The sequence below is a fragment of the Nannobrachium achirus genome (assembly GCF_963921795.1).
Source record: "Nannobrachium achirus genome assembly, chromosome: 20".
Lineage (NCBI taxonomy): Eukaryota > Metazoa > Chordata > Actinopteri > Myctophiformes > Myctophidae > Nannobrachium > Nannobrachium achirus.
Window position 1 is genome coordinate 21,737,527 of NC_137827.1, and position 27,620 is coordinate 21,765,146.

General features: G+C 42.0%; 2 protein-coding genes across 3 annotated transcripts; one reads left to right on the forward strand and one right to left on the reverse strand.

Annotated features, from left to right (window-relative positions):
* Nucleotides 1–165: 165 nt before the first annotated feature.
* Nucleotides 166–13,850, reverse strand: coq6 (coenzyme Q6 monooxygenase). Its single transcript, XM_080750207.1, has 12 exons — nucleotides 13,527–13,850; nucleotides 12,874–13,008; nucleotides 11,562–11,620; nucleotides 7,158–7,284; nucleotides 5,802–5,932; nucleotides 5,573–5,680; nucleotides 5,429–5,491; nucleotides 5,228–5,335; nucleotides 2,923–3,125; nucleotides 1,919–2,034; nucleotides 1,349–1,515; nucleotides 166–281 (listed from the first exon to the last, which is right to left on the reverse strand). The coding sequence occupies exons 1-12, from the start codon at nucleotides 13,729–13,731 to the stop codon at nucleotides 252–254; spliced, it is 1,452 nt and encodes a 483-aa protein (XP_080606333.1). The 5' UTR covers nucleotides 13,732–13,850; the 3' UTR covers nucleotides 166–251.
* A 1,863-nt stretch (nucleotides 13,851–15,713) lies between these two features.
* On the forward strand, nucleotides 15,714–20,482 carry fam161b (FAM161 centrosomal protein B). 2 transcript variants are annotated; one of them, XM_080750102.1, is made up of 9 exons: nucleotides 15,714–15,805; nucleotides 16,621–16,840; nucleotides 16,937–17,418; nucleotides 18,045–18,379; nucleotides 18,892–19,016; nucleotides 19,166–19,333; nucleotides 19,556–19,655; nucleotides 19,748–19,923; nucleotides 20,198–20,482. In XM_080750102.1, the coding sequence occupies exons 2-9, from the start codon at nucleotides 16,632–16,634 to the stop codon at nucleotides 20,280–20,282; spliced, it is 1,680 nt and encodes a 559-aa protein (XP_080606228.1). In that variant the 5' UTR covers nucleotides 15,714–15,805; nucleotides 16,621–16,631; the 3' UTR covers nucleotides 20,283–20,482. The 2 variants fall into 2 exon arrangements, with proteins under 2 accessions (XP_080606228.1, XP_080606227.1); XM_080750101.1 differs by having other exon boundaries at nucleotides 19,748–20,310.
* The last annotated feature ends 7,138 nt before the right edge of the window (nucleotides 20,483–27,620 follow it).

Here is a 27,620-nt window from a genome sequence, read left to right on the forward strand (position 1 = left end):
CTCAATGTTCAATGTCACGAAAGGATGTGGGTGTGGATTTCTTTTTTCTTTCTTTCTTACACCAAAGACCACTTCTAAGATTAACTTTTACCATTAGATGGTTCCAAAAACAGGCCTTTGTCCTTGGTTTCTCAAGTTCCAGCAACAAACACATATAGAAAAGAGTAAAATAAAACTTTTTTAATTTACACTTTTACATTCACAAATCCATGAGTCCAATCACGCCTCCACTGCAGGACAAATATCACCCGTCACTTGCTTGCAAATGCCATGATCTGCTCCTGTAAGAGGCAAGAGAGAACAGGATCAACTACACTACACCATCACTGCACCCTGCCTCATCATGCTTAGTAACGGTATGTTAGAACTGAGTGCTACTACAAACCTCTATACGAGACCTGTAAACCGGGAAACCCTTGACATTTAATATGGAAAAAAAATGTCACGTTAAACTTTGTGCCTTTAGGGTGAAATGCCTTTACAGTCACTTTGGTCTGAATCACTTAGTAGGAAATAAAGCTATTTCACTTGAGTGGTCTGTAATAAAAGTGGTGTGAAAACACAACCCAACACCGCTGTCCGCCGCTGCCCCAGGGCCAGCCCTGCACCCCACCCACACACTTTCAGTAACACTAAATTTGGGGCTAAACTTAGATGCCATAGTAGTAGGTTCAGAAGCATGGAAATTATAGGCACGGCTGGAGTTAAGCCCCATGTAATCAGAAGAGGGGGCAGAGCGGGGTGGAGTCACGTTGGAGGCGGTGCTTACATCTGACAGGTGGATGAACGCTCCTGAGCGACACTGAGATTAACACTTGATTTATACTGTACTTCGGCACGCTTGTGCATACTGTGTGCTATTCTCGGTGCGCGACACCCACACACACACACAAGTATAAATCGGACTTAAGTTGACTGCCGAAAAGAGGCTTCCCCAGCGACGTAACATATAGTAAAATTAGAATATTGTGTAAAAGTAAATTGTCTTGAAACTTTCATATATTTCTTGAAACTTTCATATATTCTAGATACATTGGACATTCAGTGAATTATTCCAAACCTTTTTTTGTTATAATTTTGATTTTTTTATGGCATACAGCTTATGAATATCAAAAGTCCATATTTCAAATATTACAATATTACACGAGACCACTCAAAACAAGGATTTATAATAAAGAAATGTCAACCTTCTGAAGTCAGAGATGCTTGAAGTCCAATGGGAAGTTTCCGATGATTTGGGGTGCTATGGCATCTCCAATGCTTTTTCACACAATATTCTAATTCTTCAAGAAGGATCTGTATATATCTATATTCTATATATTACAGGTGAGGAGGAGAGAGAGCTTACTTTTAGCGGAGGAAGCATGTTGGTGGCCTGCAGGCCAAAGGTGCGTAGGAGGACCGCAGGAGCAGCATTAGTGGAGTAAAGGTGTTTCATAAGGTCAATGGCAGCCATCATGGGGAGGTTATGCCGCTGGCGTTCAGTTTCATACTCCAGCAGGTGCTGCATGGCTCCTACACAAACAAAACACAGCCTTTATCAGCTGAGGTGTTTGAGTGGGTCTTGCACTGTGTTGAGCCATGTGCATGGCCTTCATGTGTTTTCTGCATTAAGTCAATATACACTGGAGCTATTTTTACTTCAAAACAGACCAATCACAGAGAAAAGAAGTTGAAAAAGAAAAAGAAATACAGAATCACATAACAGGATTATATCTTTTTTTTACTGAACACAACGTGCATGCAGTTATTTGGTGGATTGGGGAGAAAAACATCAAATAAACTCTTGAGGAAAAGCTGATTCTTTTTATAATGCAAGGTCAACAGTGTGCATTCAAGCTGGGGCCATGGAAAAGAGCTTAGGAGAAACCACTGGCTAGGGCTGCAGAGCTCGTGTCTGTTTAGGGCTCTCACTGACCCAGGTCTTTCCCGTTAAAGGCTGCTTGGCTCAGGACCCGTGTGAGGCAAGCCACATCCCCAAAACCCAGGTTGGCTCCCTGACCGGCTAAGGGGTGCACGCGGTGGGCTGCATCCCTGCAAACACAAACAAATCCCTTACTAAGCAACATATGTTCTCTATGGCATAGAATCAAAGCGGTGTCCACTTGAAGTATTTTACATTCATTTGCATTCAGTGAACTAAAATAATCTAACATTTAACAAACTAGTAGAACAACAAACATTAAATGCTTTCTATACTGTATATTCACTAAAATGTTAATTTAGGAGCCTATCGTTCTGCAAAAAGAAAAGACTATGCAAGCTGAAACATGACTTTCTAGGACACTCTTTTCACACAGGTTCAAGCATTCTCTACCCATTGAAACGCAGCTTCTAGCTACTGTTTCAGAAAGGATAATGTACAAGGTTATTGAAGGTTGTTCAAGGCTATGTTAGGGTTCTTTATCTGCTTGCACCATGTGTTGATAGGGGTTTTGTCAAGTCAACTGCTTAACAGACTAATGTTTTAAGATAAGTGCATGAAACAAAGTAACCATTTGGGGTGAAATAAATGTATAAAAAGGATACTTCCATTCATAGAAAAGTATGTTCGTTATGAAAATGGTAATAGTAATAGTATCCAATGAGCATTCATTGGGTGCCCCAACCAAGTAGGTAGCTAGTGAACATGGACTTATTTTAGAATATATGTATGGTTTGAGGACAGAACTGAATGTTTTAGGAAAATGGAAACGCATACAATTCCACGTTGACTTATGTCATACTGAAACTGGAATGCGGTAGTTGCACCTCACTGTTTGCACACAACATGAGGGAGTTATTGTTTCAACAACGGGTGAGTGAGTGACTGACTGAGTCTATATTAGTCCCCATTGTTTGTCAGAAAAGTTCCAACAGAGTCCTGTGTCAATGTCCTCTAAATCTGAGTCAGTGGCACCATCCTCTGTTTTTGTGTCTTACCCAATGAGTGCCACCCGGTGCCTTATATATTCTGATGCATGGCCCATGCCCAGGGGGAACATGACCCGACTCTTTGGGCCAATGCCGGACACGCTGGGGGGAAGCTGGCGCGTTGAGCCGGCAGATGGCATCAGGACTGACAGCGCGCTGCGGAACAGTGAGCCAGCTGTCTCTATCAACTCAGACTGGTTCTCATTACTCCACTGTCAATGCGAGCGAGCACACACACACACACACACACACACACGCACGCACACGCACACAAAAACAGGATTAACAAATTGATGATGTCTGAGGCTCTCTCCTCAGGCAGGAACCTGCAGATTTTTCCTGAGTTGAGGTTTAAAATTGTGCCTTTGCGGTCAGAGCTCCTCCACTCTGGAACCACCTGCCTGAGTGGTTAAATTACAGCTTTCTTTCAAATCCTTTCAAATCCCTCACTGCAGTTGATATTATATACATCTCATAATGTTTTTATCCTTTTGCAGATTTTTGACACGCACGCGTGTGCACGCAACGCAGCACACACACACACACACACACACACACACACACACACACACACACACACACACACACACACACACACACACACACACACACACACACACACACACACACACAGTATCTAGCAGCCTTAGAAGCACTAGCACAAGTAAGTGATAGATTAGTTATGTTGAAATATTCTTCTGAACAACAGAATAGAATGTCTTTCATACATGCATCTAGCATCTTAATGACATCAGGGCTTGACATTAACTTTGAGGCACTTACATTTCCCATTCACTTGTTTGACATTTCACAGTCATTTCTTTCTTAAATGCATGCATAGGAGTCAAGACATTGAAATAGAATGAATAACAAAAGGACTGTAACATAGTAGTCCATAGTATGGGCAGTCCATAGTCTGCATAGTGCATACAGCCCAAAGCTGCCAGGTGCGTCACAGAAAAAGTGGAACCTTGTCAATTCTTTATGAACTTGACCGGAAGGATTTATGACTTGTCCCGGACAACAGAACAAGCCTTAATGCCATGCCCTTGACATGCATTATTACATGTATTATATGGACATGCATTATTACATGTATTACTGTGCTGTATTTCTCTGTGGTTAATTGTTTTTGAATAATGTAATGTTGTTGTTTTTTTATTGCCCTTTACAGTACACTCATGTGGGCTTGTAGCGTCCACATTGGGGATTAATACAACCGTTAATCTATCAATCAACCGATCAATCAATATGAGCGATGAGGGACCAGAAAATGGAGAAAATGAAGACACCAGCATACAACAAAGAAATTAGCTGACAAAGGGGCAATTCTGAAGTGCAGGCCGTCGAGAGTCTGTTTCCTCCTCCCTAACTAACTGGTTTGGCAGGGCTTTGGGAGCTGGTCTAATTAAAAGAAGACGCTGGCCAGGCCATGCAGTTGAATTAAATCCATTTGAAAAACATTCCATGCAGTAATGGTCGACACTGGCAGACCACAGGTTTAATTAGCAAACCAGGTCTGAAACCAAGCATGAGTCAACCGTGGTGACCCCAGCCATCGGCAGGGACAGCAAAAATAGCCAGCTTGGGAAAAAGGAGTTTCTCCAAACACAAAAATGGAAAGGTAAGCTATATAATGTTCACTGTCATACACTAGCAGTGTATACTGTGAACGCAAACATATCAGTGAAAAAAAGAAATTAGTTAAACTGGTCTTAAATGGTCTGGCATGTTTGACTATGACTCACAATATGCTTGACATTACGCTGACCATTTTCCAAAGCATACTGCCAACTTTAATTTTGGAATAATTAACATTTTCCTTTTTTGCTGCTTTCAGGTGATAATTTCACATTAAAATGATCTGCTTCTCTGGCAGACAATTCTGTTGCCATGAAGAAGTAATTAGAATTTTGTTCATGAACATATATTTTAAATCCATGCAAGCGACCTGGATAGTCCTTTGTGCCAGTAGCCTGCTACTTGACTCAGTAGCCCACATTTGCAGGTGGGCTACTGGAATTGTAGACAACTGAACCATGACAGATGCCCGTTAACTGCTGTAACTGTTTAATTGCTGATAGACTATAATACTGTATACTTATTATATTCACGGTTGATAGATTGTACATATATTATCCAGATCACCACTGTTGTAGGCTAGCTGACACTGTAGATAATATCAGACTTATATCCACTGTTAATAGTCTGTACATACAGTGTCAAGACATGGTTGGTCTCCTACATTGGCCATTACATTATGCATTATCATGTAAAGCAGTTTAGTGTTGCTGATGTTAGAAACAGGCCTTACGAAAGCAGAGTTGATGGCATCCACGAAGCTCTCTTCGTCCAGGTCCAGCAGTTCTTCTGCATGGCGGTGGCTGGTAGACCACACCAGAGAGCTCTGTGTGTCCGACAACTACGATGCACAGGACACAGTCGTCAATATACAGTCACATCCTCAGGTAAAGAAAGGATTCTAGACAACTACTAAACATGGGTTGCAATTTACCGGTAGCATTGCTATGGGTCCTGTTGGGAGGAACCTCTGCCATGCAACATTGTTCTCTGTGGGCTGATGAGACACATACGGTTAAAATGAATTAAAACATGTGGTTTCTCCATCCATCCATCCATCCATCCACACCATACTGACCTCTGATAGGTGTAGCACAGCCACTACAGCAGACTGGTCATAATTCCACTTTACAGTGGGAATCCCCGAATTTCGTCTCACCATTGAGTTTGGTCCATCGGCACCGATCTGTAAGATGCACAGCTCAGGTATAGAATAACGCTCACTCCAAACGGACACAAAATAATAAAGAGTCACTTCTGAATCTTTCAAAGAGGAAATCTAGATGAAAAAGAACAGCCAAACTGACCAGAAGCTTGGTTTGAAGCGTTTCTCCGCCGGCCAACGTCAACTGGACCCACGGGATGGAGTCAGCCACCTGGCAGGACATTGGCCAAACGTACTTCACCACCTTGGACCTGTACTTGACATTCACGTTATCTGACCATGAAGAGAGGAGAAAGGAAAAGTCGGTTACTATATGGATGAAGCCGATTCTCTAAATATAATGACCTTGGCTCAACTGATGCAACTTTTCTTCTCATAACAAAGAAATAGAACGTGGTCCTGTTCATTATACCAAACTGACACACTAATCAGGGGTTTGCTACTTTCTTTGTCCAACAAGGAGGGAAAAGGCAAGATTTGGCTGTGATCTGCACCGTGCAAGATCTATAAACCACCTCGTAAAAGTTAAACTCCGCTGGCTTTCCTCACTGGCATAGGCTAGTTGCTGAAGCTCACATTTGACAATCTTCTTAATGGTCTTGGCTTGCCACATAGCATTGCCTAATAGTGTTTATCTACAAGCAGACCACGCCACACTCTGCCAGCATGTTGGGTTTTGCACTAAAAGTCCCCGTATTCCTAAAATATCAGGAGCGGTCCGGTCACTCTAAACATGAAAGGATCCTGAATAATTACACTGGCTCTTGCCGACTTGGAGCGAGGCCTGTCCGCAGGTCGACTACTGGTTCCCGAACACGAGTGTCAAATATTGGCTTGCACTGATTGGAGAGAGCAGAGTTGCAAGGAGCCCAGCTGGCGCAGAGCACACTTTTCATGTACTGACTCTACAGCACTACAACACCATGGCCAGAATGGTGATACACATGAGACACGTGCAACGACCGCACATCTGTTACACTTTGAATCTGCGAAATCTTGAGAAGTCCTGTTTATAAATATGCCGGTTTTACTGTCAAGCACATGGCAGAGCTACTTTTTCATCTGTGAACCTCACAAAAGCCAGTCTGATGTCAACAGCAAAAAAAGACAATGCCATACACACCGTCAGCACTTTAAGGGCCCTAAGAGGTGGCAGAGACTAGAGCACATGGCAGCTTTAAATAGGTCACTGGACCACTGCACGTGTCTTCAGTTGGTGCCGGCCGCTGGAGCTCTGGCCTGGAGGAAATGTGGCGCTTGATTGAAATAGCAGGGAAAAAACACGGATGGCTCCAAGAGCCGTTTAAAAACAGACACTGGGAAAAGTACAAATAAACAAATCCCATGGGCAGGATGGAACAAATGCGGTGGTATTAGGCAGCCAGACCCACAGCATCCATTAACAGGATGGCACAAGAATCAAAAGGTCTTGTGTATCACCAGTAGTACACAGTACACTGGGCCTAGCTGAAAACACAAACGACGTGTGCTTCCTTACCAGAGAGACTGTCCAGCTGTTTGGTGAGGGCAGCCACAATGATGTCGTTCTCCACAATGTATGCCATCTCGTCCTGCAGGTTGTCCTTATCAAATGTAATCAGGGCATCGGAGCAGGCATCCCAAACCTAAATGAGAGGCCAATTATCCATGTGGTCTACAACTCTATCCTTAAATGCACCCCCTTTCCTCTAAATATAGCCAGCCCAAGGAGCACGGCTTCACAGAACTGAACACATCAAAGTTGTTTGGCCACGGTCAGGGGTTGGCGGTGCGTACGTTACAACCAAGCACCAGGCTAAGATCTATGCCCTACAGCACCTCTGTTCCTCAAGCTGACCTATATCAGTGTTTCTCAAACTTCTACATTTCAAGGTCTCCCTTAACTCCAACGGGTCCATTTGGTTCCATTTGTACACTGTCAAGAGTTACAGACTTGCATGGGTCCATTTAGACCCCCCTAAAAGGAACCCACAGAGTCCCTGGAATCCACTTTGAGAAACACTGACCTATGAAGGTTGGTGAAACAGGGTGAAATGGGAATTTTCAGTATGAATTTCTTTGCCAGATAGATGAGATTTTCTTGGAGAGAAAAAAAAAGCTATTTTCCACACTTGACAATATAAAAACTTTAAACATATCCAAGTTTCTTTCCTGCAGCAGTGTTAGTAAATATCAGTAGCTGACAGGAAATAAACATGGACCCAAGTTGTTCTCTAGCGATGCAATTTCATAGGTACGCCACGGTCTAGAATATGTAAAATAAAACCTTTACATTTTTATGTTTATAGCAGGGTTGACCATCGTCACCCCTGCAATAAATGTGCAGACTTAATGAGTTTGGGTAGTATGTTTGAAGTGGCCATGTAAAACGTTTGTACTTATATATTGTCCTTTGCTTTTGAGTAGCCTAAAGCCCTTTCATTCTAAATTTGTCGGACTTCACTTTGAACCACTTAAACCCTATATACTTGCCTAGGGCCCCAGGGCTCTATCCTTGGCCCACTCCTTTTTCCCTATACACCAAATTCCTTAATGAACACAGCTCATTACAAGCTAACAATGCTCAAATTTGGACGCATTGTGAGCTTGTAGATCTATTCTCATAGATTGTTTGCATATTATGACATGGCCCGAATAAGGACGTTTGGGTTTGAGAGGTTAAGGTCTATAATAACCATTTCTGAAGATGACTCAGTCTGCATGTCAATATTTACCCACACGAGGTTAGTTTCCCTAACATTAACACCACACTAACACCACCACAATCACCCCCTATAGAATGAGCACTAGAAAAAGTTGCAGTTATAGGCTACTGTAATTTAATTCTCCAAGGCATCATTTAAGTTAAACACAAAGAGGTGAAAGTGTTTGTGCACGATTAATCCTTTCTTGGGCCGTAACCATGGCGACAGACCCTATCATTCAGGAGTAATATGCTGCTGTGCTACTTTTTTCCAAGTTGCCATAAAGTAGGGGGACATGCCCTGCAGCAAACCGCTAATGGCACTGGGGTATGCAACTTGTGATAAGCGGTTAGGAAGAAAAGATTTAGAGAGACCAACCCCAAAATTATTTACTTTTTTTTAAAAACCTGCACAGTAAAAAGATATGACTTTTTAAAAGAGCAAGGTCACGAGGTCCCTTGAGAGACTTAAAACGCCGTGCACAGCCTTGCAAAAATTGCGAAGTGGGAAAAAAACTAAAACCTAATGACCAAATCTCATTCTGCCTCATGTAGCATTTCCAAACCATCATGCTCAGGGGACAATTAAATGGGAAGAGTATTTTGTTGGGTGGAAGGGATCTTATTTAGAGCTGACCTCAGTGCATTCCGCTACTACAGTATGGCTGAGACTCACGAGCAGAGACAAACAAGCCGAAACAGCGGCAGTGCAAGCGAAGGTATTATGGGAGAGGTATATCACCATAATCACCATACAGCCCTTCCTGATGACATCCTCCTAGGCCCTGAGAGAAACCCTGCGGTTGAGTGTTTGGTACACAGCGACCACATCTTACGGGAGGGACGGAGCCTGCACCCGCAGCTGTAAAATGGGTTCACTTTGCTGAAGACAACCACTCTTCTTCTGATCTTTCATCTCAGTCCCGTTTTTCACATGAATCTTCATAATTAGAAGACACAGGGAACGAGCACCCCATTTGAAAACGTCAAGAGGATTTATTCTTCATAACGAACATGACTTTAATAAATAAACACTGTGATGCTGCGGCCAGTACTCCCAGTATGCCAGGGCAACTGGGGTTCTGTTTTTAAATCCACCTCGCGCCCTTTGGGGTTTTGCGGCACACTGGTATCCGCAAAGGCCCTGTAGATGCATAAATTGCACAGGAGAACAGAAGAAAATGTATGCCAGTCGACGCCACTGTGTGTACAACTTTTCAGAGCCAACAATTACACGCTTGCCCCAGAGAAATAGTATTGTGCTGCTTGTTCACTATAGTCGACGAGTGAGTGAAAGTTATGAGCCGATCCAAAACAACCTCCCCTCCTGCTGAGCTCATTTGTTAAGCCGTGTTGATTTATGGAGGACAGAAATATGTCTGTGGCGGCATTAAATCTGACAGAGTGCAAGAGGACGGACTAAGACAAGGAAGAGGATTTCTGGAACATTCCTTTATGTTAACCACTTTCAACCTGGTGTCATTTTGTGCATGTGTCATTATTGTCTCCACCAGCCGAAGGCTGAGGGAGAGTATGTTTTCCCCTCCGTCCGTCCGTCCGTCCGTCCGTCCGTGCGTCCGTCCGTCCGTCCGTGCGTGCGTGCGTCCGTGCGTCCTCGCAGTTTGTGAGCAGCTAATCTCAGTCACCGTTGGCCCGATCGCTGCCAAACTGAGCACACACACTCCCTGGATGCCAATCTAGAACCTCTGCCCCACATTTTTCAAATCAGCCTCATGGTGGCGCTATAACAGGCCGATTTGTGTGGCCTGGTTGTTACCAGCTAATCTCCGGCGCCGTTGGCCCGATCGCTGCCAAACTGAGCACACACACTCCCTGGATGCTAATTCAGAACCTCTGCCCCACATTTTTTAAATCAGCCTCATGGTGGCGCTATAACAGGCTGATTTGTGTGGCCTGGTGGAGACCTGTGCTCGGAAGAGCACTGCTTCTAGTTATAATGTTTTCTTCGTTTTTTTGTGGGGTTTTTTTTTCTTAAAAAAAAAGGAGATCTCACACAACGCATGATGCAACACGTTGTGAGCTTGTAGATTGGCTATTGTCTCCACATGACACCATTTTAAGATGAACAGATGAAGTACTAGTAAGATGCCACAGGGCGACATGCGACCTTGAGGTCGCGCCAATTCTTGGCCATCTGGCCAGTGATGTATATCGGACCAGTTACCCATATATGGAGACCCCTGCATGATATATGGGCATTACCAACTATGGGCATTCCGAGATGCCCTGAATATGGATGACATCGGGACAGGGATCTCCATATATGGGAATAAAACGGACAAGGTGGTAATTCATTTGCAAGTGTGACTCGTGATGACATATGGGCATAAAAGGGACATCAAGCCAGAGCGTGATGTCAGAGTGGAAAACCCATTCTGTTAAGCGTGGTTCGCCTGACATCACAGTGACATCAGAGCATGATGTCAGAGCGACAAACCCATTAAACCAGACAAACCCATAGAACCACAGTGTCAGGTGACGTACAGCCAGAGATACGTGCCGGTTTTCATAGTATAAAATTCGGCTGGTTATGTTTTATTGTTCTCCAACAAAATGTATACAGGTGGATGTCTTTTTTTATCTTTTTTTGCATGTATCGCTCAAAATCTTTCCTGGCATACCGTTTTGGTGCACTTTTGTTTTGTATAGCACTTACACTGAAATGGATTACAAATAGATTTGGCATCCTTAAACCTTAGTATGGACATTTCTTTTTTTCCAAAATCAGTGTGCAAGCATTTTTCTATCTCTCAGATCCATTCAACTTACGCACCTGATTAAGACCCTTTAGTAGTATGGACTGCTTGACAAGAGCGCAAACTATTTTCCTTATTTTGTGGGACTCTACAGTTTTGACTGAATACTTGATTAGTCAGAAATGTAAACAGCATGTGGTACATTCAGACATTAAGGCTGAAAGGATAACACAAAAAAAGTTCATCATCTAATCAATAAACTAAACATTTACATTAATAAAATATAACACATTTACATTATTTTAATAATAAACTGTAACATTATGAATAAATTGCAAGAAATAAAATAAATCAAATAGTCAAATAATTGTATTTTATTACTAATAACATTTATTTTTTAGATCATGACAAGAGTAGTGTCAAGTTAAATTTCCCACTGCGTTACATATGCAAATAATAATAATAATAATAAATAAAACATTTAACATAAAAGGTACAGTACCTGCATTTTCTGATAAGGCTTGTACCTCATGTTTGTGATATGATCCCATGCTCCAACACCTGTAATGGCAAGGACAGCGTTTTAGATATTACATTTTACCTGTCAAATTTGTGAATTTCAGCACAGGTCAGTGTAACTTAACTTGGCATGTCACATCATTTATCTAAAATAGGCAAAACATTTTATTTTAGGCTACATTTGGCTATCCTGAATCATTATGGCAGACCAAAGACCAGATGGAAGGATTATATCTCCAAGCTGGCTTGGGAACGCCTCGGTATACTCCCTGAGGGAGTGGAGGAAGTTGCTTGGGATAAGGAAATCTGGGAATCTCAGTTGGAACGGTTACCCCCACGGCCCGATTCCGGATAAGCGGTTGAAGATGGATGGATGATCAGTACGCTGTCACCAAGTAAGCAAGCCTTGCCGAGCCCCGAGGCCAATGGGGCAGGAGCCTATCTCAGGTTTCCTTTGCGTGAGGCAGCTTGATGTATAAGTACACCCCCTGGACATGACACTAGTATGTTGCAGGGGACTTGTCTTACCCCAATCCAACCCTTGATGCTGAGTGCCAAGCAGAGAGGCTGACCCAGCAAGGGATGGAACCCCGACCTCCCAGTATGAGGACACTCTAACCACAAGGCCACTGAGTTGGTGTACGCTGTCCTAAACATGTGATTTATTTCTGGGTCAATTAGGTCAAAGGTCAAGGCGGACACAATTAAGGTCAAGGTCTGACCAGGAATTACAGTTGTTAAATTATCAATTGTTGTCTGATAAATGTACTTTTTGAAGGTTGGTATAATTCTGATTTCAAGAGAAATCCAAGGTGACATAGATTATATCATGGTCACGACTGCCAGACAAGATCCCTGCTAAGCCTCAGAGACTGGACAGCTACTGATCCCTGTCCTACTTTGTAAGAACTATTTAAACATTTGCCACAAATGAGATTAATTATCTAAGTGTCTCTTTAATTGCAAACACTCTGACAAGGGAAAGTTGCATTGGCCAAGTAGACATACAATCTGAAATTTGTACTAAGAATCTGTCCTCCGAGTTGATTAAACCAATCCTAATTATTAAGATCAGTAGTGGTAGCAGCAGTTCCAGGGATCTGTTAGGAGTTCAGTGTCTTGTTCAAAGCCATTCTCTGGCACAATGCCACAGCAAAGCAAACTAAACCATATTCATAGCTAATTTCATAGAGCAGTGTTTACTTGTACTTGGTTGGCATCCCACCATAAATTGTACTATTATAAACGTATTTATACAGTATAAGTCGAATTAAAATTGCAAGCATGGCATGTACCACTGAGGAGGGTGGCGGAGCCTGGACTGATGGAACTGACTCTGGTGCTGTAGTTTTCAGGGACACTGTCCATCACTTTCTTGTTGCCTGCTTCCAGCAGCAAAATCTTCTTCCCCTCCAAATTGGGATCCATGCCTGTCGACAGTGACATAATGATCATGACTTCAGAATTCAGCCATGCATCTTATTTTGTATATCTTTAATTAAGTATTGTGGTGTGTGTGTGTGTGTGTGTGTGTGTGTGTGTGTGTGTGTGTGTGTGTGTGTGTGTGTGTGTGTGTGTCTACATATATTTTAGACATGGCTGGTGTCATCATTATGATAGCTAGCCTTGGATCAAGACAATCATAGATGTATTTGATAGATTTTTAACATTTGCATGTAGAAATCGATCAAATACACCACTATGATGGTCTTGATTCAAGGCTAAATAATAGATAAACAATAAATGAAGCGAGGGGAAACAACACCAACTATTAGGGTTATGTTTAATGGGTTTTAATTGTTACTTAACATTTTAAATAGGGGGCTGCTGAACCGCAAGGAACATTTGGCAGTGCTGTTCAAGTGTTGTAGACTGCCATGTTTACATTACAAATTGCATAATTGCAATCAGCCCGCGTCGTCACTCGAAGGGCATCATAAACACTTACCTAGACAACAAGCCATGGCGGACCCCACCATCCCTCCTCCGGATATAACAACATCATAAACATCACTCTGGTCATGATGATGATTATGTGTGCTCACTAACCCTCGACTAATGATGTTTACACTACTAGACGAGTGCTTCGCCGCAGCTATGTAACACCGGCTAAATCCATGCAAAGCCAACGTCGATTTCGTGAGGCCGTGCATTGTGCTTTGACTGTGCACTGAATCTGATCACTGCACAAAAAGCGACTGTTCTCGATTGATCTGAAGCGTTTTCCCCTTGAAATGCGTCCTGTTGTTATGATCAGTATAATCCAGCCATGTTGACTTTCACATCACATGCATAAGTAAAACAAAGCGCTGGAGGAAGTACTTCCTGTGTTGTCGTCCGCGGGAATAAGGTACTTTATTGCCAGTGGTGGAAAAATAACTCGCAGTTATTACTTTGTATGAAAGTGTTGGCATCAAAAGTACAAAAAGTAAAAGTACGAAATGTTTGGTAATAGCAGATCTACAAGCTCACAATGCTCGGCTATTTTAAAATAGCCTATTAAATAGGGCTAAAGTGGTTATTATTAATACTAGAAGCTGGGTCTAGTCGGCGACCTGGCCAACTCGGAACAATGTAAATAGGGAATGAATGCCCCGCCCTTTAATGCAAACCCCATTATACCTGTTGTCATAGGACCCGTTTTGACCATCTGTTTGCCTGTGTCCATTTATGCCCATATATGGAGATATCTGTTATCTGTCTGTCTGTCAGCGTCCATTTTATGTCCATATGGAGATCACTGCAGATATAGTTCTGGGTCCATTTTATGCCCATATATGCCCATATATGGAGATATCTGTCTATTTGCGTCCATTTCACGCCCATATATGGAGATCTCTGAATCTGTCTGTCTGTGTCCCTTTATGCCCGTATATGGAGATCTTTGTGATTCTGCGTAAATTTTATGCCCATATGCCATTTGCGTCCATTTTATGCCCATTTATGGAGATCTCTGTATCCGTCTGTCTGTGTGCCTGTCTGTGTCCCTTTATGCCCGTATATGGAGATCTTTGTGATTCTGCGTAAATTTTATGCCCATATATGCCATTTGCGTCCATATAGTTCTGGGTCCATTTTATGCCCATATATGGAGATATCTGTCTATTTGCGTCCATTTCACGCCCATATATGGAGATCTCTGAATCTGTCTGTCTGTGTCCCTTTATCCATTTTATGCCCATATATGGGGGCATTCATTTTATGCCCATATATGGAGAACGCGCGTGCCCGTGGGACGAACGGTTCTCATATGGGGGCATTCATTTTATGCCCATATATGGAGAACGCGCGTGCCCGTGGGACGAACGGTTCTCGAGATACGCGGATTACCTACATTCATACACACTCACAGAGATTTTTTGTTGACTCATGTGGCGTACGTGATGTCAGAGCCTTTTATGAAGTGATGTCACAATGAGTCAGAGCTTTCGCCGATTTCCTCAGAAACAGCCTGATGTCAACAATCAACCCCGCATAAGGAGATTCCGAACGTTTCGCGCCGGTTCGGGAAAACCGCGCGTCGGGTCGGGTCGAGACCCGGCACTGCACTCCGTGCCGCGGCGGGGAACGCGCGTGCCGAATCTGAAGCCGGTGGGACGAACGGTTCTCGAGATACGCGGATTACAGACACACACACACGCAGAGACTTCTCGCATTTATAGATAGATTACAAAACATACACTTGTAACATTATTAATATTAATATTATGTAATATTATGCAAAGTAACTAAAGTTTTCAAATAAATGTAGTGGAGTAAAAGTACAATATTTGGAAAATGTAGTGGAGTAGAAATACTCGAGTAAAGTACAAATACCTCAGAATTAGTACAGTACTTGAGTAAATGTACCTACTGTTACTTTACACCACTGTTTATTAATGATGTTCCTTTCAGACGGGTCTGACAAGGAGGCTGCCTTCCAAAGATGTACAAGGAAAAAAAGTACCTTCTTTCATCCAATGGGAAAATAATGGCAGTGGCACCTAGCAATACTCTATTTGGCCACAAGCAGCGCTAATAGTACCACTTTACCAGACATTGCACAAACGGGAAGAGAACTTTACATCTTGCTGTTAACTTATCAAGCCTTTAGTAATTATTTTACAAGTTACAACATTATCATCAAACACCACAACAGAGATAGGGTGATTTATAAATTCGAGAAGGATCCACGAAAGTGGAAAAAAGTCTGAACGGACTATTTTGCTGTCTTGTGCACTGCAGGAGGTTTGTATCACTTTGGGAGTCAGTGGTTTTGTGTTTGATTTTGTTCGTGCTTATCTTGTATTTTGTGCGTGGCGTTTTCTGAGTGTTGAGGCCTGGAGGGTCTAAATTAAGACGAGACTTTGTTTAAGTGTGGAAACTATACCATATACACTTCCTCACGATAACACTATTCCTTTCATTGGGTTAGTGGGTATCAATGTTGAGAAAGTGTAGGCTTGGTTACCATGGTAACATGAGCTCGAAACAGTGCGCTGCAAATTGAGGGCAATGATTAATAGGCTATTTAAATGATAAAGTTTCTTTGCGCAATTTGTGCAGTACCTCTACACAATGGAGGAATACATATGCTTGCATGCTGGCATGAACATGTGTTTTCAAATGTTTTAGCTGTGTTTAAAGGAGTAGTTCTCCCCCAAAATGACATTTTTTCTATTGATTACTCACGCCATGGATACTTGAGTTCAATAATATGTTTTGGTTTTTGTCGCATTCCTAAGACAACAAAAAACGTATTATAGTATACATACCCTGGTTTCCCCATCCAGTGCCATGCATGATTTGGGTCCCCATCCAGGGCCATGCATTTGGGTCCACATCCGGAATCAATGGGGGTAAATTTACTATTCAGTAATCACATTTGTGTCTTAGGAATGCAACAAATACAAAAATAAATTATTGAACTCAAGTCTCTATAATCTCTCTCTCTCTCTTTAATCAATAGAAAAAAGTAATTTTGTGGGTGAACTACTCCTTTAAGTATATTACATTTAAATTGACTCCATTTCGTGTATTGATCTTACATTTCTGGCATTCAGATAAATACAGGATGTCAGACTTGGACGCCTTGCTAGTGGATGGCCTTGGGTCAGAAGATACGTTTGAGAGGCGTCTCCAGGCCCTGAAGGATGCCCATAGGAAGCAACTGCAGGAGGCAGAGAGCAGACAGAGAGAAGATCTGGACAGAAGGATTCAAATGAACTCCCTGCTCTCAACAGACATGAATAGAAAGCCCAGTAATGAAAGACATCCTATTAGGTTTGTGCGGTTTTCCTCAATTATACGTTGTGTTTATAATGTTCGTGTCAAATCCGTTTTGCACATAAGACATATTTTATCATTGTATTTCCGTAGTAATTTGGGCCCAGGCCGATCCAGTTCTACATCTGCCCTGAACTCAGACAAGGAAACATCACAGCAGGTCTCCCGGCAAACAGAGAGACGCTCATGGAGATCTCTGTCAAATGTCTCCCCACAATGTCGTAATAAGACGAAACCAAAGCAGTTTCAGAAGCACGCTGCATCAAACACACTGCTGGAGGACGAGGCAGAGTGTCAGAAGCAGTTCCGCGCGGACCCCGTCCCCAGCCATGTGAGTCTGCCCCTGTACGAGGACATAATGCGCGTGAGAGAGGAGGAGAGGAGACAAGGCCATTCGGAGAGGAGGAACTTCCTCCTCTCCTCACAAAAACCCTTCAGCTTCCTGGAGAGAGAGAAAGAGAAGTTAACTGAAATGTTAAAGCAAGCTGCACAAAATCACAAAAACAAAGCTGCTGTAGTAAGGAAGTCTTTTCCCAAAGCAACAGAGAAACCGGAAGTCTCTGTACCTCCAAAAGGTAAGGTGTGTGTGTGTGTGTGCGTGTGTGTGTGTGTGTGTGTGTGTGTGTGTGTGTGTGTGTGTGTGTGTGTGTGTGTGTGTGTGTGTGTGTTGTCTCTATCTAGAGTTATTGAATGTGTTCTGTTAATATAAACCAGGGGTCTTCAACAGGGGGCCCGGGACCCCTAGGGGCCCTCAGAGTTACCACAGGGGGTCCTCCAAATCTTTGTGTGATAGCTTTCTTTTCTCCTTTTTTATATTATCCTCTTGAACCATAGCTTCCATATTCTGAGAACTTTAGCCAAAAATAGCATTTTCGGCAAAGAGCTTTGGTGTAGAGGAGAAAAAGAGCAGACTAAGTACAGAGTGAAAGGTCAAGTTTATTAAGTATTGACGGTTCAAGTGGTTAAATATCTGAAAACACAAATTGACATGAATCCAAAATACACTGAGGATTGTGCCGTCAAACGATGAAACTACATGGAATCTATGAAAAGGTTGTGGGGTTCCCTGCTTCATCTCTCTCCCAACTAAGTGGTCCTTGGCCTGAAAACGTTAAAGACCCCTGATATAAACGATACATACTGTACCTTATTTACACCATACAGTTGACACTTATTCCGGCTGAATGTGGTGTTTTTCTAGAGGAACTTGGCAGAAAGGTTCATACTCAGACAACAGCACAGGAGACCTTGAGAACCTGCAAAGCGCCTGCACAGAATACTCATTCCTCTGGGGACCCTGAACCTCACAGCACCCTGCGTTCAAAAAGGGAGATGTTGGCCTTCCTGGATGAGAAGCCTAGTTTCCATCCAAAGATCAACCCTCTTGTCCCTGACTTTAGCAGGCTGCACAAGACCTTTCAGACCGATGCTATGAGAAGGACAGAGAGGAAAGATGCAACCAGGTGTAAACCATTCCACCTGCGAACGTCAACTCTCCCCTCGAGACAAAGTAGGATGAGCCCTGAAAACTCACAGGTAGACCATGGCCTTTAATCATTATATATAAGTTGTTAATGTTTAGCCTTTTTTTTCCAAGATCACAAGTTAAAGGAGTACTTCACCCCCAAAATGACTTTTTTTCTATCGATTACTCACCCCATGGAGACTTGAGTTCAATAATGTTTTTTAGTTTTTGTCACATTCCTAAGCCAATAATTTGATTATAATAAATGTACCCCAATTGATTCCGGAATGGAGACCCAAATGCATTTGGTTCTCCATCCCGAATCAAAGAGCCTACAAAGAGTCTCCTCAAATTATTGGCTTTCGGAATGTGACAAAAACTAAAAAATATTATTGAGCTCTCCATGGGGTGATAAATTGATTGAAAAATAAATAGTTTGGGGGGTGAACTAATTCTTTAAGAAAAACACAAAACAAGCAGAAATTAAAAAAAAAGAAAAGAAAAATCACATCTCATAGTTAAGCAATTAAGGTAATTAAGGTATTTTGTGTTTAAACCTTGGAGTTATTTTTCTTTTCTTTAGGAGCCAGTGTGGGTGTCCAGCTATTTAAAGAGAAGCCATTCATTTGGGGGCTTAACCTCACTGTCCACGGACACACTTCCTACCTACATCACAGATGCTGCGAGACAGCGATGCTTGGCTATCAGGTGAGGCTTACTGTGTCCCTATTCTGGGTATGTCATTATAGGCAAAGAGATTTGGTGTAGAGGGAAAAAAGAAGTGGACCAAGTGTAGACCATGAGAGACTCAACATTAATTTGTTAGTCCAATTTTATTTTATTTTTTTCTCGTGCAGGAACTCAATGGAGCTGAGGGACAGTAAGAAACAAGAGAGTGAAGAGTGGTTGAGAAGGTACCAAACGAGGTCCGAAGCCATGAAGAAAGCAGTTGCCATCCGTGCACAGGTTATGGACCCACATAGCAGCTTGAAAGAGGTGTATCACGAAAAACTAAAAGAGCATCGGTAAGTGCCGATCTAAAAAATGATAAGAGATTGGGATATTCTATATCTGCAATATATTTATATATCTGCTGCTGCTCTGTGTTGCATTTACTTGCACAAAACTGTGGTATTCTATATCTTCTGCTATTATAACTGTTGCTAAGTGTTGTTGATATGCAAATGACAACAACCACACACGTGTGCCACAGTGGTCTAATCTATAATCTTCTCTTTGACTGTCAGAGAGGCTGACCAACGAAGGATGAGAGATTATGAAAGAGAACTGCGTGACATGAAAACACGAGTCAGTGTACGCCCGTTTCTGTTTGAACAAACGAAGCAGGTAAACACAACTATTATATTAAATTGAAAGATAAATTGCATCAGAAAACGTTATCCTTCCCAGTTGCATTATTTTGGAACTCTTATTTCCAGAGAAAGGCCAAGGCTCATGCAGAGCAGACATACAAGAACAAACTGACAGAAGCTGGGTTGAGTGAGCATTTCGTAGAAGAAAATGGAGCTGCGGCTGAAGTAACTCAGATGACACCCATATCATCATCTGAGGATGAGAAAGATGAACACGCCATTGAGAATGACACTCAGATAAGGTATGCAACATGGGTATTTCTTCCATATAGCACTTGTCTTCTAGTTTTGTCCATACAATCATGTAATACCATACCACTGTATCCGGTGACCGTATGAATAGAACCGGTGCTGGAAAGGCCAAAGTCTGCATGTGGTTTGGTCATAATGTTACATTACATAATGCTGTGATTCGGGCCTCAGAACCTTTGGACAAGAAAAGACAAAAAGTGTAGCCAAGTAAAAGTTCATGTAATTACTATATAGGCATTTTCTAACCCAACATGTCTGATTTAGGGAAGAAAATGTAGACGACGGAGAGAAAATTGAAGAGGTAGAAGAAAAGAGCGTGAAATCCAACGGGTACAAAAAAACTAGATGATCAAAAAGTTCCAGGCGACATGGATCGTCTTGTGGCCTTTCTGCTTGAGAACACTGCTGTCCTAAAAAATAATTCATGTCAAGGCTAACTATGTGCAAAGACTCTTAAGAGGCAGTTGATAGTTTCAAATGTGTAACTATGAATTATGAAACTGCAATGCATGTGCATTTTCAGACAAATGCTAACACAAAATCTTAAGGCTAAACACATTAATTTAAAGGGGAAGTTCACCCATTTTCAATATTGAACTATGTCATTAATATACCTTAGAGGAGTTGTTTGGAAATAGAAAAAAAGTTCCCCCCCCTTCTGTGTTACCTAGAACTGGAGGATTGATTTTGGGGTTTGTATTGTAAAGTACAATGGTGTGATGTCATCAAGTTATACTTTACAATACAAACCCCAAAATCAATCCTCCGGTTCTGGGCAACACAGAAGGGGGGGAACTTTTTTTCTATTTCCACAACTCCTCTAAGGTATATTAATGACATAGTTCAATATTGAAAATGGGTGGTCTTCCCCTTTAAGTAAACATTCATAGAACTCCGTAAGTAATTAAGATTTATTTTTAATTTTTAGGGGAAGGGAATTGTGCTTATAAATGCTTATAGTATATATAAATATTTGTCTGTATGATATTCTATCCTCATTAAAACTTTTTTTTGTTGCATTAAAGGAGCTATAGCCAACTCTTTCTTGAAAAACGGATGCTAAAATAAAAATAATGTTTCGAAAATATTTTATAAAAAAATAAGCTTCATATATGTGTTTCTATTCAAAAAATGACCACAAAAAGCGTAAAATAATCATTTTGGCCATTGTCAGACCGACACTTTGTTTACATTCTAGTCTATAGACTAGGATGTAAACAAAGTGTCAGCCCTACAATGAAAAAGTTGACTATAGCTCCTTTAAATAATTGTTTAGTAATATGAGAGTTACACTTTAAAGCATGATGAACATTTATTCATTTGCCAGAAAATAACAGTTCAAAACAAATTAAGACCAATTTACCCTACAGTGTCTGTAAGTTTGTGTTTTATTCAATTCTAAAACAAGACATCTCTGATGGACGTATAAACGTCATGCTAATCATATACTGTACCACTGATTTATGCTTAAGTATTAAAACTGCCACTCTGCTGGTCAGCTGGCCCTTTCTTTTAGTTCTGTTTGAATAATCATAACAAATGATTTGTCAATGGACAGGTCCCATGAGGACAGGAAACATCTGAAATGGACATTTCTCGGATGTTTTGGTCAAAGTCCCCCAGTTATTTTTGGAGCCACACTGCCACTTAAACAAATAGCCCTTACCGGTCATGTGCCGTCACAAAGACCAGTTCAGTGCTCTGCTCCAAGCCTAAACTCCCACATCAAATGGTCTTTTACACTGGCAATCCTCTGTGAGCATGTACTGAAGTTGCGAATTGCCTGGAATTCCAAGAAGGAAATATATTTTTTACTAACCAGATGGAAATGTCTGGATATGTAGATCGTAAAAATCATATTAAGGTTGCTGTCTTAAGGTCTTGTTCCTTACAACATCAGTTATAGTGCATAGTAGTTGATAGACTTTTTCTGTATGTATATTCCTACTATATGCACATATTACCTGTGTCTAAATTTATAAATACCTAGATCTACATGCCTAACAGGATAATAATGGATTGCATTTTTATAGCGCTTTTCTAAGCAAGTTGCGAACTCAAAGCGCTTACAATGTTCCATTCATTCATACATTGGGAGGTGAAGCGGCGAACAGTCAACGCCAGCGTCCTCACTTCCCACATTCACACACCAATGGTGGCAACTGACAAGCTAACACCATTGGAGGCAACGCGGGGTTCAGTGTCTTGCCCAAGGACACTTCGACATGTAGACAGGAGTAGCCGGGATGTGAACCGCCGATCCACGGACCATTGGCCACCCCGCTCTACTTCCTGAGCCACATGTACTCATTGATAATTCTTACCTTTAATACTTTAACCATTTTACTCTTGATACATATATTTTATTAATATTCTTTGGTCAGTCCAAATGAAGACGTCCACATCAGTCCTTAGGTCTATTTAGATCATTTATTATTGGTGATAGAATGTACATAATACGGATGCCTCTACTTCTACTGTACCTACTGGTGGCCTATACACTATGCACACTTGACCAGTCCAAGTGCAGAAGAGCTACATGTAGGCTGGTTATACTGTCTTTTATTGCGACCGTAGGTCGCAGTTAACTATGGAAACCGGCACATATTTTCAGTAACTCTGTCAGTCACGCCTGACACTGTGGTTCCCCTGACGCATCCCTGTGACATCACAGGTGACATCACGGTGATGTCAGATACTCAGAGCAGGGATCTCCATATGTGCGCATAAACAGGTGACATCACAGTGGTGTGGCTGGTTCAGACAGGGATCTCCATGTATGGGCATAACATGGATTATATGTTGTGACGTCATGGGAACCACTCTAACAGAATCCCTTTTATGCCCATATATGGAGATCCCTGATGTCATCAATATTAAGCCCATATCTAACAGGACTTCATTTGGGAATGCCCATATATGGAGGAAGACAGCCCATATCTGTGTGGCTGGTTCCTTACCTTTATCTTTGTTTGTCCTTACTGTGGTGCTGCTATGACAACCACATTTCCCATGGGATCAATTGAACTGAATACAACATATATTTTGGATTCTTCACTACAGTATGTTTTACAATACAGGCGGTAAAAAAAAAAAAAAAAAAGCTATATTATATGCCTAGGCCTGCATGGTATAAAAGCCCAAAGTATTGGTTTAAAATTTGACCAACTTCGTTCATGACAAAAAAAGACCTATAGATGTTACAGGTAGTCAGAGAGTTCATCCTAACAGCTCAAACGTCACATGACTGAAGCTTCAAAGGCTCCAATAAGGTTGTCATGGGAACCATGTATCCCCCCCCCCCCCCATGCTGCACTGATCTCTGAGGAGAAGGCTGGCCCTCAGATCTCCTGTTGCATTACTGGAAACATCCAGTTTAGCAGTTTAGAGGCCACACCATCAATTGCAAAGCCTAATCAGGTTAATTCAAATGGAATAATTGATTTACTGATGTACTGTATCATGTACATATGTCTAATATGTGTCAAATTGATACATTTATTGTTGTAGAATATTATAAGTAATACAATTAAATGACCTGACAAAGATGTATTGACATCAAAGCGTTGTCACTCTGGCCTGCACCCTTGCTCTAATGCTTTCCTTCCACAATTAAAATCTATGTTTTGGACTGCAGGGTAATCTGTAATTAAAAGCTTGTCCATACTTTGACCGAAACCACCCTTTTCGGTCAAAAGGTCCTTTTCGACCCTAAAATTATGTCCCTTGCGACTTCTGAAAAACATTAGACCGAATGAGAGTTCGGAAATGTGCACGTCGGAAAGTCCAGAAAGACAGAACCCTCGCTATAAACCCCAGGACAAAAATCCACTCGTCCTAGACAATTTGCCCTCCTGGCTCCCAAACTGTGGAATAAACTCCCTGTCGCACTTAGAACAACAGACTCACTCCCTAGCTTCCACCGTGGACTGAAGACTCACCTCTTCAGACTCCACCTAAACCCATAGCACTACTGTGCACCTGCTTCTAATGATATCAACGCACTTAATGCGAAATATTCACGTGCTTTCAGACTCTTCAATGCAGAAAGTATCCAGGATACTTGGATATTCAGTATCCAATAACTCACCAATGCAGAGATATTAGTAGTAAAATGTCGACATCTAGTGGTCAACCTCAGAGGAGCGCAAAAATAAAACCTGAGGTGACTCCCAGCCTTGAACCAGATGCCAAGTGTGCTCTGTTCCCCAGTGTAACGCTCCACGCCACTGACCCCGACGGAGCGGCGCGGTATTGGGCGCCGATGACCCCCGTGAGTCGCCACCGAGGCGAGCGCTAGCGAGCCGAGTTGCCGCGACGAACGGTGGGAACGGCGCCCAATCCCACTCAGCCGCGTTACCGAGTTATGTGCCGTTATGGACAGAATAGTAAATATTCAGTCCCTCACTATCAACATCTACCCCACTATCCACGTCATAGATATCCACGTCATAGATAAATGCACAAAAAAGGAGTCACTTCATCCGTTCATTAGCTCAGTCAGTAGAGCACGGATGCAACAAACCCACGGTTTGGGTTCGATTCCCCTGAGGGGACTAATATTCAAGGCGAGAGATATCGGCGCATGCGTACTTCAAAGTATCATACTCCTCCGTGGATACCCAGTGCATATTCTCTGCATTCAAACGTCTGAGAAATGGTGAAAAAGTCGGATTGAATGCGAAGAGAGCAGTCGAAGCCGGTGCACTGTAACACTCAATGACCATACATGAAGCTAGATTATTATACATGATTATCAGGTATTATGATTACCGTATACTAGAAAAGTTTACAGAAAGAGTTAAAATGTGTTTTTTATGTGGCCACACCCACCAGTTCATTAAGTATGCCTGGTTGTCATGGTGGGTGCTGACCAAGCTGAGGTTAGCCATACCCACAGTGTTGGGTGAATGGTAAAAGGGGAGGGGATGATTATATGATGTCATTTTATCTGTGTTTTTGGATCGGCACTTTTGACCCACAAGGTGTCAGCCTCCAGGAAGAAACCCCAAATACAAAGGGAATACATAATTAACAACAACAACCTCACCAGGGGGTCTAATGAAGTACTGTCAACCTCCTTGACACATGAAAACCAGAAAAAGTACAAAACTATGGCACCGCCTCTTTAAGCCATTTCAAGATGTCCATTTGAGCATAAATAGACTATCATGGATTCATGTACTGTATAACACATCTACCAAGACATACTGTACACAGAGATCCGTACTAATACACACAAGGTGAAACGTAGGACTAGGAGCGGTTTGCACCGCTCAAAAATAAATAAACTGGGTCTAATGACGGTGTGGCATCTACGTGGCTCTCTTCCATCATGGTGGTGATGTCATATTGATGGTTTCACTCTTGCCCAAATATGGAGGGGCGGCAGCCTGCACACATCGGTGTTGTCAGGCATGCACCGGCAACCGTTTGTGTTGTGAGTGAGGTCAGACCATAGCTCTGCTCAGCATCACATAAGATTTGAAGGTATCTTTGTATTCCACTTCATTCCACAGAGACCCGTGTTTTCTTACCGAGAGGAGATATAACTCATAGGGAGTCAGAAGGAGAATAGATAAATTGTCCATTACCTAACAGAACCTAAAACTCTGTCCCTATCACAGTCATGTATAGATGCAGATTTGATGATGAACCGCAACTCCAGGAAGGAGTGTGGTCTCAATCTGCCCAGACTAAGGTCTGCTGTTCTGATTGTACATACTTCAGATCTCAATCGAGCCATGACGACCTCTACTGCCAAATTCCCATAAATGGACAGATCCCCTCAGAATCCTTCCAGCAAATCCCCAGAATTGTAATCAGCCAGGAACAAGGAGACACAGACAAACCAATATATTACAGTCATCAAAGGTTTACCAAGACTTTAACTCATCCAGGAGAAAACAAGACCCATCGGCTGAAAACTCACTTCTGTGAACAGTGTGACAAGCATTTCAGTCAGTTAGGTCACCTGAAGAGTCACCTGCGTATACACACCGGAGAAAAACCTTTTCACTGCAAAGAGTGTGACAAGAGTTTCAGTCAGTTAAGTCACCTGAAGGGTCACCTGCGTATACACACTGGAGAAAAACCTTTTCACTGTAAAGAGTGTGACAAGAGTTTCAGTCAGTTAGGTCAGCTGAAGGGTCACCTGCGTATACACACTGGAGAAAAACCTTTTCACTGTAAAGAGTGTGACAAGAGTTTCAGTAAGTTAGGTCACTTGAAGAGTCACCAGTCTATACACACAGGAGAAAAACCTTTCTATTGTAAACAGTGTGACAAGAGTTTCAGTCAGTTAGGTCACCTGAAGAGTCACCAGCGTATACACACCGGGGAAAAACCTTTTCACTGTAAAGATTGTGACAAAAGTTTCAGTCAGTTAGGTCAACTGAAGGGTCACCAGCGTATACACACAGGAGAAAAACCTTTCATCTGTAAGCAGTGTTCCAAGACTTTTAGTCGTTTAGATGTCCTGAAGATTCACCAGCGTATTCACACAGGAGAAAAACCTTTCATCTGTAAACAGTGTGACAGGAGTTTTAGTCGGTTAGATGAACTGAAGATACACCAGCGTATCCACACAGTAGAAAAACCGAAATGTCTGTAGGCTGATTAAGCAGCCAGGAGAATGAGACTCGCAGGACACTGCCAAAGACACCAAGAGTTGCCAGCCAGTAACCTGTTGCTGTGGGAGCCAACACATGGGCACCGGTCACAGGTCACGGTCATGTACTCAAGAAAGACACAAAGCACCAACCAACTGGCCGGATGTATGGAGAACCGAGATGACTGGAAGAGACAGAGGATGACAGAGACATAGAGAGAGATTTCCAACTTTCTCAGAAAGTCTCGGTTTAGGGGAGATATTAAGTTTTGTAGGATCAAAACTTAATATGACCCTGGGTCCTGTGCTGTTCTTCTCCTGTTCTGAAAAGAGAAAGAGACAAAGAAGAAGAAGTCTCATCCTCTTCATTACTCCTCCTAGACTAACATACATCATGTATAATAAAGCATTAACAATGTTATCCTCTTCCCAGAAACATACTCAGGATTGTATTTCCACTACTACACCAGGACCTTCTGAGAAACGTTGTAAATCAGAGAAATTCAAATCAACAATCTCTATTTCCCATTTACATCCCAACAAAACAAATTGGGTTTTACAAGCTTGTGTCCTGAAAAAGAATTAAATAAAACCTTGGAGTAACGGAAAGGGAAAATGGTTTACTTTTAATAAATGCGATAACAGTGGAGGGATACAGATCAAAGCCTTTAATAAACAGGACCTTTTTTTTTTTTTTTTTTTTTCAGTTTAGAGAACACAATAAGGTTTATCCAATATCTAATGCAAATGTTCAGACAGTAAATACTGTTCTGAAATTAGAAACGATTATGAAGTTGTATTGACTTATGATAGTGAACTTATCCTTTGTGATGAAAATACAGACATTCGTTCAATGTACTATAACCTTGTGCTGTTTGTCAAGGTGGGAGACATGACACGGGATACATTTATAGATGTTGGGCGTATGTTCAAATGCAGAGAACATCAGACAAGTAGTTACTCCCCCCCCCCTGTGTGTGTGTGTGTGTGTGTGTGTGTGTGTGTGTGTGTGTGTGTGTGTGTGTGTGTGTGTGTGTGTGTGTGTGTGTGTGTGTGAGTGAGTGAGTGAGTGAGTGA

What these genes read in the sequence shown, in the direction of transcription:
- coq6 (XM_080750207.1), bottom strand. Translation starts at nt 13,731, where the DNA reads ATGCACGGCCTCACGAAATCGACGTTGGCTTTGCATGGATTTAGCCGG. An exon ending in CGCCATGGCTTGTTGTCTAG is followed by an intron (nt 13,009 to 13,526) that starts GTAAGTGTTTAT and finishes CACTGTCGACAG; the next exon opens with GCATGGATCCCAATTTGGAG. An exon ending in CGCTTCAAACCAAGCTTCTG is followed by an intron (nt 5,681 to 5,801) that starts GTCAGTTTGGCT and finishes TGCATCTTACAG; the next exon opens with ATCGGTGCCGATGGACCAAA.
- fam161b (XM_080750101.1), top strand. Translation starts at nt 16,632, where the DNA reads ATGTCAGACTTGGACGCCTTGCTAGTGGATGGCCTTGGGTCAGAAGAT. An exon ending in CAGCGATGCTTGGCTATCAG is followed by an intron (nt 19,017 to 19,165) that starts GTGAGGCTTACT and finishes TTTCTCGTGCAG; the next exon opens with GAACTCAATGGAGCTGAGGG. An exon ending in TGTTTGAACAAACGAAGCAG is followed by an intron (nt 19,656 to 19,747) that starts GTAAACACAACT and finishes TCTTATTTCCAG; the next exon opens with AGAAAGGCCAAGGCTCATGC.